Source organism: Pezoporus occidentalis, unplaced genomic scaffold (genome assembly GCF_034315485.1).
Source record: "Pezoporus occidentalis ecotype Australia unplaced genomic scaffold, CSIRO_AGI_Poc_V1 ctg95, whole genome shotgun sequence".
Taxonomy (NCBI): Eukaryota; Metazoa; Chordata; class Aves; order Psittaciformes; family Psittacidae; genus Pezoporus; species Pezoporus occidentalis.
In genome coordinates this window covers 1,967,611-1,981,250 of record NW_026916315.1, presented here as the reverse complement: position 1 = coordinate 1,981,250, position 13,640 = coordinate 1,967,611, and the positions used below count along the sequence as shown (strand labels likewise).

At 38.1% G+C, this 13,640-nt stretch overlaps 1 protein-coding gene across 6 annotated transcripts in view; it reads left to right on the top strand.

Annotated features, from left to right (window-relative positions):
* Positions 1-13,640, top strand: part of HMCN1 (hemicentin 1) — a 190,985-nt gene that overhangs the window by 127,686 nt on the left and 49,659 nt on the right. For all 6 annotated transcript variants that reach the window (XM_062606280.1, XM_062606279.1, XM_062606283.1 and 3 more), the window contains 9 exons: positions 1,791-1,904; positions 5,299-5,385; positions 5,767-5,958; positions 6,712-6,885; positions 7,889-8,002; positions 9,405-9,550; positions 11,454-11,604; positions 12,345-12,548; positions 13,202-13,315. In XM_062606280.1, coding sequence (XP_062462264.1) covers positions 1,791-1,904; positions 5,299-5,385; positions 5,767-5,958; positions 6,712-6,885; positions 7,889-8,002; positions 9,405-9,550; positions 11,454-11,604; positions 12,345-12,548; positions 13,202-13,315 — 1,296 coding nt within the window. The remainder of the gene's footprint in view (positions 1-1,790; positions 1,905-5,298; positions 5,386-5,766; positions 5,959-6,711; positions 6,886-7,888; positions 8,003-9,404; positions 9,551-11,453; positions 11,605-12,344; positions 12,549-13,201; positions 13,316-13,640) is intronic.

Below are 13,640 nucleotides of genomic sequence, written 5' to 3'. Positions count from 1 at the left end.
AGCTGAAATCTTTCAGGATTTTTTTATCAGTGTAGCTGATGAAAAGTGTAGCTTTTTGATCAGGGTAGCTCTTAACATTACAGGTAGTCCTGTCCTCTACTTTCCTATTTTTACAGATGGCACATGGAAAAAGGAGTAGTGTCTGATTATTATCCAGTATAAATCTGACTATCTGAATTGGTATGCACTCCTTTTTTTGTGTGACATTGCCATTAACAAAAATGATGTCTTCTGGGCTTGATTGTTTCTGTCCTGTCTGTTGATTTCTACACCCACACTAATATCACCACCCGGATTACAGAGTCAGGAAGGGTGAGAGACAAAAAGATGTTTATTGTCTCTGAATGTTAGCTGCAGTGGGAGTAGGGAAACAGGCCAGAACTCAGTGTTATGTTTTCCAGCAAACTTTGTGCTTTAAAAAACTGCATTGTGGTGGTAAATTGTTACCAACATGGCATTTAGAACTTTATTAAAAAACAAAGCAGCAACAACAACAACAAAATCTCCCTCTTCAACTAATTAAGGAGGTAAAATGCTTTGCCAAAGCAAGATTTTGGTTCTGTTGATTGAAAACATACTTGGCATTGTAGATGATTTAAATGTGTGGACATGCTGCTGGCAATTTTTAATCTTTTAATTCAGATGCTGATGTTTCCTTCTGATGATGCTTCTTATATATCCTTTAGGGAAAAAAAAAAAAAAGGGAAAAATAATATCCACCACTGTTTTCCTTGCAGACCATGCACTAAGCTGCGCACTAGCTTTAGGAAGGAGAAAAGCTTTAATTAGGTTTTAGGTAAATGTAGAAAATCATATCCTGCCTCAGCACTGAAGCCCTGGGTGTGCTATGGTATGTGATACCAGAGAAAGTTACAGTCTCCTGCAGGCAGAGATCTGCTTCATTTTGCTTGTTATATGGCTTTGTTCAGGGTGTGGATGGGAGAAGGAATTACAGTGCTGCAAAAAACTGAGCCTGCAAGAATTGAGCCTTCTGCTGTCTCAGTACTCCTTTCAGCAGGTAGAACTCCTTGGGCAGGGGCACATCCATTAACCAGGTCAGCAGTTTCTTCCTTCAAAGCGTATGATCAGGAACATAATTTTCTGGGATATATCCCAATAATGAGACCCTGTGGATATCCTCAGGCAGGAGATGCATAGTTCAGATATGATGTACTGTGTGGTAATGACTGCTTAATGTGAGAGCTACTAAAGAGAAACTGGGAAAAAGCTGAAGGATGGCCACTTGTTTTCACATTTAAATGCTCACTGGTGTTTGTTTTGCTGTTTTTCTGCCAAAAAGGAAGAAAAGATATTTTGCTATGGAAAAGCATGGATATTCTTGATCTTTTGGTCAAACGTAGTTGCAAATCTTCTTCCTTTTAAGCTAGTGTGCCTGTGCAAAGTTTTTCTGACAACAGCTCTGCCACAGTATTAAGAGCAATCTGCTATTTTAAAACATTACAGGCAACCAGTACTGGGGTGGGGAGAGATGCTTATGTCAGGGTAGTTTGGAAGTTGCTGACTAGAAAGAATAGGATGATCAATGTGAAGCACAGGTCTAAAAGCACTGGGAAATGATAGGAGTAGGAGTAAGGTTAGACCCTTTCTCTTACTCTTTGTTCAACAAAACAAAGCACATTAAAAATTAAACCACATGAAAAAAAAACAGCTGTAAATTTAAGCAAAACATAAAAGATTAAGAGATAGCACCTACAATTTGGGAGCATGTGTTTGGAGAAGGACTTCAGTGATAGTACTTTTTCTTTGTTTTTTTTCCACTTTCCACTCAGGAGGCAGAACGCTCCGTTTGACACATACAAGTGTAGCAGATGAAGGTCAATATACTTGTGTAGTGACCAATGCTGCGGGGGAAGTGAGTAAAGATTTTGCCCTTTCTGTTCTAGGTAAGTATGTGATAAATTTTGTTACAGAAGAAGGGAATCTAGTGTTTACTTTGATAATATTTAAAAAATGATTATGCCAAAATGTATGCCCTTAGGGGGGAAAAAAAAGCTAATTTGATAACATGGTTAGAAAATAGAATTTTAAAGAGAAGTTACCTCTACATGTGAATTTGTTGTTTCTTTTGTTTTTAAAGAGAATATTCTTCAGGCATAATGTGGAATAAGTGGCAGCTACTTGTGTTTTGTGGATGGTTTGTTTCCTTTCTGAAAAGGAGCTATGTCAACAAACTGGCTTCAGTTAGGTTGCTGTTTTAGTCAGAGAAATCTGGGAGATGCCTACAGCTGGACTCCCATCCTCTCTTCAGTTTCTTGTTGCTCATAGCTTCACTGTCCTTTGGGTGTGATGAATGAGGTGAATCAATTTATAAGTGATCTGGAAAAGTGGGGTGTTTGTGTTTTCCTAGTCATGTTAGTTTTCAGCCAGATTAGTTCCCTGCTGGTTTACCACACAGCCTATGAATGCCAGTATTGGTGAAAGGAACACGAGAATGAGCGGTCAGTGAAATAGTGCTATATCTTTTGGCACGGGCCAGAATTTAAGCTGGTTTGAGTCAAAAGAAAACTGGCCCCAGGAAGCCATATGAAAGTGGCATGATGGTAATAATCTATTGCAACAAAGATGTGAAGGCAAAGCCAAGATGGACAGGAAAATTAAACAGTGGAGCTGGAATTGGTTTTGCAAAATAGAAATCTCAGATCCAGTGGAAACCTTCAGTCAGTAAAGCCTTTGGTATTTTAAGGGTTATAAACCAAGTGTGGTAGTGGGTGAGCCTGCTAACATGTTTAGACAAGTACTGGTACAGCAGGCTCTTTAGATTGCTGTTTAGAGCAATTAATGTGTAATTTTTTTCACAATAATTGTTCTAAAAAAAAAAAATTCCCAAGAAATACCACCTTTTTTGTTTCGTAACTATTTGTTATAAAATAGCAGGCCTGATGTAGGTTGTCTTACATTACTGTACATCATTTTCCTTTAGTTTCTTTTCTCTAAGGTGCTGACCCCTATCAGCTTCCCTTGCCTTCTGCTGACTTATGCACATTCAGCCTGTGAATGATAACTCACATTCATGTCAGTTCATGTTTATTTGATGAGCTCACGGAAGTGTAAGTCTGGTAGAATGGAAGAGATGGATAAACACTGAAAAGCATTCATTGTTTTACTGTTTTCTTTGGAGGCTTTTAGTGGCAGGGTGTTCTCGAGGGTTCTGGGAATCTATTCCATAGGTTTTGTTTGACTTGAAGAAAAATGCTCAGTGAAGCTGATTGCAAGTGGTCTAAGTGGAAAATTCTATTGTTCAGTCATCTCTTCCCTTCCCTCAGTAATTCCTTTGTCTTTCTAGAGGAAAGTTACTGGAATGTGTCCTGATAGCAACACAGGATATTCATTGGCTCACTGTAAATAGGAACCCTACAGAGACTTACCAGTGTTTCTCTAAATTGTAGGAGGTGCAACAGGACAGCCAGTTTGCATGGAGAGCTTGATGTAATAAGCATAATATTTATATTTGCAAAATGTTTGGTGTGGCTTTGCCATATTTCTGAAATTAACATGTGTTGATATCTTATGATATTATTTTGGGGCCAAAGTGATGAATTGCTCTGTTTGTTTATGAATAGTAACTTTTGGCCTGACTTTAAAGTTCTGAAGTTTATTATTTTAGGTTATATTTATTTCCTCCCATATAATTCATTCACTAGTTGATGCATCTTTGCCTCATTGCGTTTGAACATTAGAACCCATACAAAAGTCTGGTTTGCATTGCTTGTACAGTCGCAGCAGGGAATTTGATTATAATTGCATCGCAAGCTGGTAAGAGTGCCAGTACTGGCAGCATCTTTCTTCCTGAATGCTAAATTCTACTAACCCACATCTCACCATGTGTCCTGTTCAGAGGCCAACTTTTTAGCCATACGGAAGCAGTATCTTTGCCGTTCCAGTCAAGCGAGATGCAAACCTCTTTTTTTTTTTTTTGATTTGTCACTGTAGTTTGTACACTTCATTAGTATCTAAATCTGCTGTAGCAACATTTTTCTCTGTGGAAATGAATTCTTCATATTAACATAATCCTTATTTTCATAAAACTTGCTTCCAGTTTAGTTATAGATCACAAATAAGCTGCTGAATAAATTTTAATACATTCTTTTTAGGTCTTCTACCTAGGCTGAGTTTGCGTTTTGTAGGCTTATTAAAGGGTAGTATCTGGCTCCCTAGTCCCACATTTTGTTACTAAACTTTCAAAAATCTCTTGGACATTAGGTGTCATTCTTACAGTTATAGGCCTCCTTTTCAACCTGTTTATTCCATGCCTACTCTGATTTGTGATGCCATTTTATTTTGGCCTGAATCTGCTTTGAAATAAGTAGTTGATTGGATCTCTTAACCACCTTAACACATTCATAATGTGGCCTTTCTAATCCAAAAATACATGAGTCTGTGTAGTCCTGTTGACTGAGATTATTTGAAAACACATCATCAAGTAGTCAGCCTTAAGTAAGAAGTAACAGTTTTATTGTATTGAGTTAACAATTTGGGGTGTGGTTGTGCATTTTAGGGGTATTTTTTTGTCTTGTTTTGTAGAGAGACATAATCTGTATCGCTGCAAGATACCTTTAGACCTATATAGTTTGCTCATTTGCGTATGGAATTGTCTGTATTTGCATAAAATACATGTATGCTTTTAAACAACATCCATTTTTTGGTAATGTATTGTATTTCAGAGCATGCTGGTAAGGAAAAAATAAACAGCATGTTATGTAAATAGGCAAGTTGACTCTTTTTTATAAGCCTGTTGGAAAACAAGCAACATGGTAACAACTCTTTAAGTACATGGTTTTGAACAGATAAATCACTTGCTGCTTAATATGTATGACAGAATTTTTTTACAAACTCAAAAAACTTTCTAGCGCGTAAAATCACTAACAAGTGCTTGTCATCTTTGCCCTACTGTGCATACGCAGAAATATTGCCCTACAGAAGATATTCCTCAGCACCCTGAGTATCTCTCTGGCTCTGAAAATGAAGTGAGGTGAATGCTTTATGGGCCTTTGGTCCTTTCTTGCGTTTTGCATGTGCTAGTATGGTTAAGAGGTGCAGTGCATATATGTTGTCTAGCAGGTTAGTTCTACAATGTCTCACACCTGGACCTGTTTCTGGTAGATCTGAGCCATTCACAGACTGATGTGATTAAGGGAAGCATACACTAAGATACTGTCATTACTGTATTTAGAATCATAGTATCATAGAACAGTTAGGGTTGGAAAGGACCTTAAGATCATCTAGTTCCAATTGGTTGCAAGTAATATTTGCCGCTGTTGTTGTCTTGTCTGTTTGCAGTGCCTCCAGGGATTATGGGTGAAAATAAATTGGAAGATGTGAAAGTAAAAGAGAAGCACAGAGTTACCCTAACATGTGAAGTGATAGGTAAAAGTATACAATATTACTTATGAAACCCATGGTGTCAATCACCATTTATTCTGAACAGCATGTTTTTAATGGAAATTATGGTTCAGTGGAATTTCAACATTTCAGTTTTAACCATGGTGCTTATAGCAGGACTAAGGTCTCCTCCTTATAAATGTTACATAAAATGTAACATTTCCTGTGATATTTCTTCTCAAAGGCTGGTGGAATTTAAGAGGAGGTGTATATTACTTCAAGAGGTTCAATAGAGTGCATATTCCAAAATGTTTCCCTAAAGGATGTATTTTTAAAGGATATCTGAAATAGCTTTTTTTGTTTGTTTGTTTGTTTGGAAATGGCTATGCCACAACTAATATTTGTGATATTCTTTACTCTGTTAAGGGAACCCTGTACCACAGATCACCTGGATAAAGGATGGGCAATCTTTGACTGAGGATGAGAATCACAAGTTTCTGTCCAGTGGCCGTTTCCTGCAAATCACCAATGCTCAAATCACTGACACAGGGAGATACACATGTATTGCATCCAATACAGCTGGAGAGAAGAGCAAAAGTTACAGTCTTAATGTACTTGGTAAGACAGCTGGGCTGGCTCTTGCAGAGAAAATATTAATCTTGGGAAAAAACAGATAATCACATTGGAATTTTGTAGTACTTTAATTACAGCAATGTGTAAGCTGCCTGTCTACAATTAAAATTTTATAGCTTAGTAAATTACAAATAATAGTAGTTCAATATAAATAGCAGTTCTTTGCTTTAGAGAATATAGAGCTAGAAAATGTGGAACTATGACAGGACTTGTCTGAATGTAATAAGCAGGACAGTACATTGGCTTATTGTGATTCAAGAAAGAAGTATCTGAGAGCGCTTCAGGTTGTGATCTCTTCATAAAAGCTGAAAGCATCTGCAGTTCTGTTGGGTTTGTTTTTTTTTGCACGATGGTTATTGCATAACCACATATAAACAATGGTGAGTTTGTTTACCACATCCTCATTTCCTAGGATCATGCCTCCTACCAATCTGCTGCTCACAGGATCATCAAGCAGTGGGTCTGCCAGCTGCTGCGCAAGAAGAGATGGCTGGCTTCCTGGTGACCTGTGTTTGACAAAGGCTTAGGGTGGACGATTCCACTGACATGGGCCAATTGTTGACTTCAGGACAAAAGATAAAATCAGATGAATGTTGTCTCATTCTGGGTTTCAGCACGTCTCATAGGAATGCCTCCCAGCTATTTAAGGCTGCAACCAGATTCCTAGACTGAACAGGGAAAAGAAAATTGGCTTTTCACAGAGGTCCTTCTTCTGGTTAATGATTTTGTTGTTCCTAGTGTCTCCAACCATTGTGGGTGCAGACAACCATGGGAATGCAGAAGATGTCACTGTTATCCTCAACAGCCCAACATCACTGGTTTGTGAGGCTTACTCTTATCCTCCAGCAATGATCACCTGGCTGAAAGATGGTAATCCTTTAGAATCAAACAGAAATATCCGTATTTTGCCAGGTAAATGTTTAGTTGTCATTGAGAAATAATACTTTTTCTTTTTTATTGTTCAGTTTCCTGCTACAGATTTAAAAGGAAAAAAATCAAAGAATGTATTTCTGTTAAGCGTTGTTTGTACTTTTGTAGCATTTAGTAAAATTCCGTTTTTCTAGATTATTAGTAGCTTGCCATTTTTAATTTGTGAAGTGACTTTACCTAGCACATCTATGGAGGTGGAAAACAGGAGCAATCTTCGCTCATAACACTGAAGCCATGTAGATGAAAAAGAAAGTTAGCATTGTTAACTGCAAGTGTTCAGAAAAAGAATAAGTTGGTATTGATAGCAAGGAATTGAATAGTAATTCAATTGCATTTCTAGGAATGCAGTCTAAAAAGAGCTGCAGCCAAGTCAAATAGTGACTCACCTCTGAGAATTCAGACTGTATAAATCATAAGTTAAGTCGGTACTATGGGAAGGAAATTGATGGATTTCAAAGTTGTAGAGGCCACCTGGACTCTTAAATCCTACCGATTCTTGCATATTTGCAACTCTGACATTGTGGCTGTTGCTTCTGTCCATTCTTCAGAAGGAGTTAAGGGCCTCTTTCATAGGAAGAACTGCACTGAAACAGAAAGGCAATTCAGGAGCTCACATACACTCCATATGTTGAATAAAGTCCTCTTGCTAAATCTTACTGATTATGCCTCCTTTCCCTTTTTCTGTGAAAGAAATGTGCAGAACCCCAAATCACTTAAATCTGTCTAAATATCTTTAAGAAATTTCTTGCAGAGAACTTTGTTAACAAATTTTCTGAGAATCCATAAGCAACAGGATTTGTGATCCAAAGCACTCCTGCAAATTATGCACACATTTATTACACAGTATACAGGGCAGTCAGGTTTTTATGATTATCTAAAAGCAGAATTTGGACCAAAGGGTTGAAAATATGCTGCAGAAACTATTTAAATAATTGGAAATCAGGAGTAAATGTAGAACGTTTTAAAGAATTATGTCTTTTGGCAGGTGGTCGAACTCTTCAGATTTTAAATGCACAAGAGTACAATGCTGGAAGATACACCTGCATAGCCACAAATGAGGCAGGAGAAACTTTGAAGCACTATGAAGTGAAAGTCTACAGTATGTAAATACTTCCCAATAATATTTCTTTTTTCATTCCTCCATTTTTTATGCCTTTGCAGTGTTACTTATCCTGATGAATACACGGATTTCTGTTAGTAGCTTTACTTAGCAAACATCCACAATAGCTCATGGCATTGCTTGAGGAAGGATAATAGAGTAGTTTGCTGTTGCATCCTTCACAAATGCTGCTGTTGGGATAAAAATCTTAGTACCTCCCAGGTGAAGACATTTAAGAAACACTGAACTCCAGTTTCTTCTGAAATGCTTTTTTGGTAATGATTTTCAAATCAGATACGTACAACACAGTGAGAGATGTGAGTGGAGAATCTTGTGAGCAAAGAAACTATTTTAGAAAAGAGGAGAGGCGGGGATCCATAACATCCAATGGGAAACTTTCTTGAGTAAGGTAAAACCAGAGGATACTAATTGAATAACCTTCCATGAAACACCATATGCACAAAAGCTTTCTTATTCAAGGTTTCGTGTCAGCACATTGTCCTTTGAGTATTTGTGCCTAATGCTCTATTTTAATGCACAAACTCTTCATTATGGGCTCAGTCAAGCATGATCTTTCATCTTTTTTAATTTTCTAGTCTGAACTGCAATTTGGTTTACTACCTCACAGTAACTGTGTTGTCATTTTAATGACACTAATTCCCTAATAAGTCCCCTTTGGATTCAGAATAATGAGAAGATGATAAAAGAGATCATTACTGAAGTATGGCTATCTAGTAACATAAAGCCCTGCACTTCCAAATGCCACTGCAACTGTCAGTTATTGTGCTGCTGTAACCGTTACGGAGAATTTAAAATGTTCAATTGAAAAAAAGGAATGGAAAATGCTTTGAAAGCATTTAAAAGATATTACGATACCAGGGTGGGGGTAGCTAAAGAATTCTGAAATATTATGGTTTTGTTCTGATTCAGAAGGAAGCAAGATTTTGCAACACTGGTATTTCAATGGAATGGAAATACTGAGTTTTGACTAGCTACTCTAAGTGTGGACTTCAGTTCAAACATGTGTTTCTGAGAATATTCGTTTCCATTAAAGTGCTTTTCAATGATTGCATTACACTGAACTTCATAGAAATCAAGCCAAACAGATAACAAAGTTCTATAGCTGGGTAAGGCTATAGTTAGGTTTCCATGTCTAAAACTGTTAAGTACAGTTTTATATATTTTATATATAATAAATATAGTAGAAATAGTTTGAAATACACACATATGTATATGCATGTTAAAAAAAAAATCAGCTACTGGGAAGAGGCAGGCTACAGAGTAATGCACTTGCTTTCCCTGAGGTTATCATCCAGGTTTTCCCTTTGTCCAGTTAAATGTGAAATGCTGCCTAAGGCATTAAGTCAGAAAAATCACACTTGCTCTCTTTGGTTTTGCGCAGTTCCGCCAACCATTAACAAGGGGGATATCTCAGGGATGGCTCTGTCCCCTAAGGAAGTGAAGATCAAAATAAACCACAGCCTTACTCTGGAGTGTGAAGTTCACGCCATTCCTGCTGCTGCCATCAGCTGGTACAAGGATGGACAGGCCAGTCACAAACCTAATTCCTTCTAATGGGCAGATTTTGTACAGAAACAACTGCATAATCACTATCACTACTAAGGAACATTCACACAGCCTAACAGGTTCATTTGCAGTGCTGAAGTCAGCAGGAAATCATCTTCCCACTGTCATTCTGGCATGAGTACCTGTCACACATCTTAGGATGCTTGCTGTTGGCCAGACCTCTGCAAATTGACACCCTTGTTTTTTTGTGGGTGCTTGGCAGTGCTACTGAGACATCAGTTTCCAGGGCATGTTACCGGCTTGTACTTTAAAGAGGGGGGCCCTGCCCAGTAGTAGCCATGATATGACCACATGTTTCTTTGCTGTTGTGTAAAGTCCCCAAAGGTCATGTTAAAGGATGGCCTCATGCTTGGTTCTATTAAGTGCTGCCCTTGCAGAAGTTGCAGAGAGCTTCCCGCTTGGTTCTGGCAGAGCTCCCGAAGCCACAAAGGCATCTGGATCCTCTGTGAGGGGGAATGAGGTGTGGTTCATGCCACACACAGTCTTCACAAAAACATTGGTCTGGAGAAGTTTGGAAGGACAATGCCACAGTACAGATGTGCATTTTACTTGGGGCTGGCTATAAATAAAACAGAAACTGTGCAACTCCTTTGTAAGAAATAAGACTATAAACTCTTGCTCTGACTGTTCTTGGTAGGGCACTTACAGTGTGGCAGGCTGCTGCGCCCCTCCAGCTGGAGTAGCTCCTGCCAGATTTACAAAGCATGTCTGTCTGTTTTGAGCATATGCTGTAGTTCTCGGATATCCTGGGGGTACTGAATGTATTGACAGTGAAAAATTATGCTGGGAGTAGTTGAGAGGTCCCCAAAGATAGATAGTGGCTATAAGCAGCTTGCTGCCACTGTCAGAGCAGCAGCTTTTTCTTAGGGTGCCCCCAGGTAAATGGCTTTCAGTCATATGCGTGGACTAAACTAATTGTCCCCTGCAGGCCAGGAGTTCAGTGTGGACTGTCTAATGTGTTGTGTTTTCATTGAGAGGTACAGATTGCAGTAGTGTAGTCTCTACTGTCATGTGTGATGTAAATTCTAGGGACAGTAACATCTAATCCTGTGTATCTCTTCATTGCTGCTGCATCCATTTTATGTTTACACTGTGCCCGTAAGGGGCTACAGATCCAAGTGGCTGTGTGGCTGTAGAGTGAGTTAGATTGAGTTGTCCACCTCGTACAGAAAAGTATATGGTAGTTTTACATGTGTAGATTTTCCATCAGCTCATCTACTTAGCCAGTGAGTTCAGGGAATTAAATTAGCCTGGTTTAAACAGATGTCACAAGAGCCCTTGTCTGATGGGGATGGCATTGCTCCTTTACACAGCAACTTGCATCTGGGGTTATGAATGATGTAAAACCACATTCTCTTAGGAGACCAGCTACCAAGATCAGAAAGGTGAAGATACAGAGTTTCTGGCAACCATGTAAAGAAAACTATCTCCAGAAACCCGGAGCTTGATCAAGTCTACTCAGGGAGAAAAAGCATTTGGTGTGAGCGAAAGAGGAACAGATTAGAGGAGAGCTGGGCTTCACCACCTGGGGCCAAGGCTGCCACCCCAGGACACCTGGCTTAGTACTGTGTTCTTAAGTAGTGACCCTCAGTAATCTGATGTCCTAAGCGACTGCCTTTTTTTGCATAGATCAAAAGCAGGCCTTGCCAGAAGCATTAACAGAAATTGAAGGAAGCTCTGTTGTTAGTGATATGAAAGCAGATGAAATACCAAATTCTTAATCCTAGTATACTGCCTTAGGAAGGATTTTAAAACAACCTAAATTTGACTCAAAGAGAGATAACATCATATTACTTCTATGAATGTGGCTATTTCTAGTGTATATTTAGCCAAGTATTAATTTCCATGTAAAATTACGTTACAGCCACTTAAACCAGATGATCATGTCATTATCCAAGCTAGTGGCCACACTCTGCAGATTAAGGAGGCTCAAGTGTCAGACACTGGTCGTTATACTTGTCTGGCATCCAACATTGCTGGAGAAGATGAAGTGGAATTTGATGTAAATATACAAGGTAAGCAGAATTCAGATAATAGAATTCTTCTGGTAGCCTCATTTTCTGATGTTCTGCAATGCTGGAATTTTTATAATTTTACACCTCTACACCTGTATCCTTTACACCTGCCTGGTCTAATCCAATGCTTTTGTGTTTTGTGTGATTTCTATTTCATATGTATTTTGCTCATCTTTTAGAAATGCAGTATTTGGTTATTCTTTCTATTTTGTGACATACGCAGTGTTTTGGAAGTCAGTAGAATGACATGGTAACTCTCATCTTCATCTAAATGACTCAAAGAAGTTTTTAAGTTAGCATAAACCAAGACATCATATTGTATTTGTCTGCATTAAGTAGTACTTAGAGGTCACAGACATAAGCATTTTTTTGGTCTACACACTGTGTGTAAATATAAAAATCATTAATAATTTATGAACATTTACAGAAAGAACTTGAGTGAAAGCAGATAGCTTGCTGTTTAAGTATTATTCCTGATTAATACTCTCTGTGCTTTGTTACCGGGTTTTCTTACACTTATTTTTTAGTCTTCAGTAGATATTCAGTAGATTGTTCAATTTTTCATTCTGACAAAACCAACTAGAATTTTCCAGTGTAATTTAAATTGGAGGAGAGGGGTTAATTTAATACACTTATTTTTTGTTGCTGCTACTTAACAATCACAGTATCTTTTAATTTATTGACTTTTAAACTAGTTATTTCTGCTGTAAAATTCTAACACTTTTCCCCCTTGGTTGTAGTTCCCCCTAGTTTCCGAAAGCATTACAAGGAATGGGAAGCTGGTAACACGGTAGATACAGGAACAAGTGGAGAAAGTAAAGATGTGATTGTTAACAATCCCCTTTCACTGTACTGCGAGACCAATGCTGTTCCTCCTCCAGTTCTTACATGGTATAAGGATGGCAATCCTCTGAGCTCTACTGATAAAACATTAATCTTACCAGGTGAGTATTGAAATGTCACCATCTGACACTAAGAAATGGCGTTAGTGCTAGTATTTGTGTAGTGATAACGAACTGTTCCACTTCAAAACACTGCCTTAATATTCTTTGCAGAATTTCTTGACTTTTTTGCTGTCTATTGCTCATCTGTTGGGAGACCTATGACAGCCATTCCCAAAACGTATTCCTTATTAGGTCCTCTCTCTGAAGCTGTTTACATGGCTATGCTTTAAATGAAGAACCGTGAAGAGTACCTATAGGCTTCAGAAGTAGATTTTCCCAGTTTGGAACAGGTTTACTGGAATATTCTGTGTTTATATTTCCTTCTGCCTATTAGTTCTCTGTCACCTTGCTGAAAAATATTTATGGTTTCGATTGAAGGATGTCTGGCTACATGTTGCTGGGTGGAAACGAATGTTATTGCTTTATGTGGAATTAATTACCCTTTTCTAACATTTCAGTATGAACATTGTTGAATTCCAAGTATCTGCCAGTAGAAAAAGTAGCTCGGAAATGAAGTCTTTAGTTACTTATAATTCAGAACAAATGCTGACCATTCACAAATTTGCTTGCTCAGGTCTCCAGTGAAATGTGGTGTGAAAATGATGGAAACTGCTTGGTGCTGCATTTAAATCCTGAATGTGTTTTCCTTCCAGGAGGCCGAGTGTTGCAGATTCCACGGGCACAGGCTGAAGATGCTGGGAGATACATGTGTGTGGCAGTAAATGAAGCTGGGGAGGATTCCATTCATTATGATGTCCACGTGCTCTGTGAGCTTTCCTGCTTTTGTTTTTCTTTTTTAATGCCAAAATGAGTTCTGTGTAAACTAATGAAGCATTATAGTCCAGGTTTACTTAATTTTTAAAATGTTTATAAATATTTTTAAACTATAAGATTAATGCTTTTATATAAGGTGCTAGAGTTTTGTAGAAGCATACAGAATTGAATGAAAATAGTATTAATGTTGTTAGTTTAGTAAGTTTTTAGGTTATTGCTATTGGAATTCAGTTGCATTACCCCATCACACTTCACCAAAAAGAAAAGTATAGGTAGAAATCCAGGTTTTATTTTGCTATCTCTTGGTCCCTAATCAAT